The 3,439-nt window shown below is 50.0% G+C and overlaps 1 protein-coding gene across 1 annotated transcript; it reads left to right on the top strand.

The window, feature by feature from the left end:
- Positions 1-114: 114 nt before the first annotated feature.
- LOC115285115 (small G protein signaling modulator 1-like) lies at positions 115-875 on the top strand. The gene is made up of 2 exons (XM_029931494.1): positions 115-317; positions 451-875. Exons 1-2 carry the CDS (start codon positions 198-200, stop codon positions 811-813), a joined length of 483 nt encoding a protein of 160 aa, XP_029787354.1. The 5' UTR covers positions 115-197; the 3' UTR covers positions 814-875.
- The last annotated feature ends 2,564 nt before the right edge of the window (positions 876-3,439 follow it).

Genomic DNA, 3,439 nt, shown 5'->3' with positions numbered 1-3,439 from the left:
GTTCCCTGGCTCTTGATCTCAGGGTCTGGCGCTGGCTCTCCTTAGCAGGACCCTGGGGCATACTCACTGGCTGGAGGGGAGGGGCAGTGAAATGGGTGGCCTATCCGGGGGTAGACGGGAGGGTGGGCTTTCGGGGCAGTGGATTCGCAGCCCCTGTGTGCACCGCAGTGGGGCCCTGCGCCCTGGAGTGCACCAAGATGAAGACCGCGGATCACTGCTGGACGGACCTCTCCGCCGACGAGCTCGTCCTGGGGCCGGCATCCACAGCTCGCACCTGCGGCAGGACTTGCCCGCCCACCACGCGTCCGGCCCTCTGTGTGAGTGGGGTGGGGGTGTGTGTGCCGGGGAGGGACTTGGGGTGCGTTCCAGACTTGGCGTGGAATTGGAGAATGGAGTGGGGTATCAGGGGTCACCGCAGGCCTCCCCCTCCACCTCCCCTCACACTGCCAGATCCAGAAGAGGCATTCAAGTGGCCGCATGGACGACCGGCCATCCTGTTCTGCCCGTGACTATGTTGAGTCCCTGCACCAGAACTCCCGGGCTGCACTTCTCCATGGCAAGAACCACGTGCTGGTTCAGCCGGTGAGAGATACTGGGACCCAGACCTTCCACAGGGGGTCTGGCATCAGGCTATACAGGAGGAGACCCCTCTGCCTCCGTGGTGCTCCTCCATCCATCCACCCATCCATCCGTCCACCCATCCATTTGTCCATTTATTTTCCAGTCCTTCTCTCCATCCACCTGTCCACCCAGCTGCCTATCCACCTATTCTCTTTTGTTACCGCTCATTCATTCAGCAAGTATTTATACTGAATTTTCTATGTACTAGATGCTTGGGATATCAGGATAAACATCATGGTTGATATATTTTTTAATGTTTCTTTTTTTAATTGTTTTTATTCCTGAGAGACAAAGACAGGACATGAGCATGGGAGGGGAAGTGAGCGAGAGGGAGACATAGAATCTAAAACAGGGTCCAGGCTCTGAGCTGTCAGCACGGAGCCCGACTCGAGGTTCAACTCATGAACTGTGAGATCATGACCTGAGCTGAAGTCAGTCGTTTAACTAACTGAGCCACCAGGTGCTCCTAAATGTTTATTTTGAGAGAGAGCACGCATGGGCGAGGGGAAGGGAGAGTGGGACAAAGGCTCCAAAGCGAATTTCACCCTGACAGCAGAGAGCCCAATGCAGGGCTCGAACTCATGAGCCATGAGATTACAACCTGAGCTGAAGTCAGACACTCAACCAACTGAGCCACCCAGGCGCCCCCTCCATGGCTGATATTTATTGGGCGCTTCGCTTCCTTTGTGTCAAGCACCACGCTAAGTGCTTTTTTCTATGTTAACTCACTTAAAGCTCACAACATCCATTTGATACAAGTAGTGTCATCAAAGATGATAACACATCAAAGATGTGCACAGTGGGGAGTAAGCGGCAGAGCCATGCTTTGAATTCAGGCTGCTCGGTGTGGGAGTCTGAGGCATTTATATGACGCCTAGGCCTGGCTGGTGCAGGGCCCAGAGATGGGAGGTGAGACGGCCCAGGAGACCCCGGCCCCCGTGCGGCAGATGCCGTCTGTCCTTCCCTTCCTCAGACCACACGTGGGTCAGTGTGGCGTTTGGGCTCAGCTGGGAGGAAGCTGCCCATCAGCCCAGCTCTGTGGTCGCAGCTGTTACCACGGGGTGGCCCTGAGCAAGTCACTTCTCCCTGAGAGCCTCCGTGTCTACGCCACAATGGGTACAAGATCCTGTCTCCTCAGATCTAAGAAGCTATGGATTTAAGAGCCTCCATTTTTAAATAAAAAATGATATTAAGTTCTATAAAATGTTTTCTCACTACTTGGAAAGTTTATTGGACACTTTTTGAAAGAGCTCTTTGATTTGGATAAAAGGAGTTATTTTTAAGGGTTCCTGGTTGACTCAGTCGGTTAAGTGTCTGACTCTGGAGTTTGGCTCAGGTCATGATCTTGTGGTTTGTGGGATGCAGCCCTGCATCGGGCTCTAGGCTGGCAGTGTGGAGCCAGCTTGGGATTCTCTCTCTCCCTCTCTCTCTCTGCCCCCTCCCCAGCTCACCCTCTCCCTCTCTCAAAGTAAATAAACAAACTTTAAAAAATAATTAAAGCATTTAATTTTTAATTTATTTTTTATTTAAAAAAATTTTGTGTTCAGTTTTTGAGAGAGAAAGAGAGTGAGCAGGGGAGGGGAAGCGAGAGAGGGAGACACAGAATCTGAAGCAGGCTCCAGGCTCTCAGCTGTCAGCACAGGGCTGGACACGGGGTTCGAACTCCTGAACCCCAAGGTCATGACCTGAGCCAAAGTCGGAGGCTTAACCGACTGAGCCACCCAGTCGATTTCTTTAAATCAGACGTTGCTTTTGTAACTACACATAAGGGAACTTGTAACTGACACACATTAGTCAAGTAGTCCTAAAATTTCCTCACATTTCAGGGCTTAATCTTCTATTTCACTTTTTGACTGAGTCATCACTGCCTATATTTTTCCACTAAATATTGTTTTCTTTTTTTCTTTGGGAGAGAGAGTGAGCCCATGTGTGGACTTGCACAAAGAGAGAGAGAGAGAGAGAGAGCATCCCAAGGGGGCTCCACGGCCAGCACAGAGCCCGATGTGCAGCTTGATCCCATGACCCTGGGATCGTGACCTGGGCCAAAATCCAGAGTCAGACACTTATCTGACTGAGCCACCTTGGTGCCCTTCCCCTGTGACTCTTATTTTTAAAAGATGAGGTGACATTGTGTTTGTATTTTAAAATATTTTTTAATGTTTTATTTATTTTTAATACAGAGAGACAGAGCATGAGCAGGGGAGGGTCAGAGAGAGAAGGAGACACAGAACCAGAAGCAGGCTCCAGGCTCTGAGCTAGCTGTCAGCACAGAGCCTGACGTGGGGCGCGAACCCACGAACGTGAGATCTGACCTGAGCCGAAGTCGGAGGCTCAACCGACTGAGCCACCCAGGCGCCCCTGTGTTTGTATTTTAAGCAACAACTTCATTTTATAGCAAAGATGTCTTTCAGAACTCTAGGCGAAATATTGAATGCTAGAACCTTAGCACCTCAAGGATGAGTAGACCGTGCTTTATTCAAATCTTCCCCTAATAATAGACATCTGGGCTGTTTCTCTTTTTAAACATTATTTCTAACAGTGCTTCAGTCGACATCTTTATAAGCACACATCCTTCTGACTATGACTAGTGCTTTTATTTCAAGTGCAGATTCCTAGAAATAAAATGGACTGGTAAGCATTTAAATTTAAACAGATGTGCCAACAAGTCCCGGTGTTCATCATCCCGAGTGGCCTGGGAGAGTGCACATTTCCTGAGGAATTCAAAAGATTTATAGACCTCTGGGCTCCACTCCAGCGTTACCAACTTCGCATCCCTGGGAGCAGAGCCCAAGAATTTCTGTTTTTTGAAAGTTCCCCA

Source organism: Suricata suricatta, unplaced genomic scaffold, assembly GCF_006229205.1.
Source record: "Suricata suricatta isolate VVHF042 unplaced genomic scaffold, meerkat_22Aug2017_6uvM2_HiC HiC_scaffold_422, whole genome shotgun sequence".
Lineage (NCBI taxonomy): Eukaryota > Metazoa > Chordata > Mammalia > Carnivora > Herpestidae > Suricata > Suricata suricatta.
This window is presented reverse-complemented; position numbering and strand designations above follow the sequence as displayed.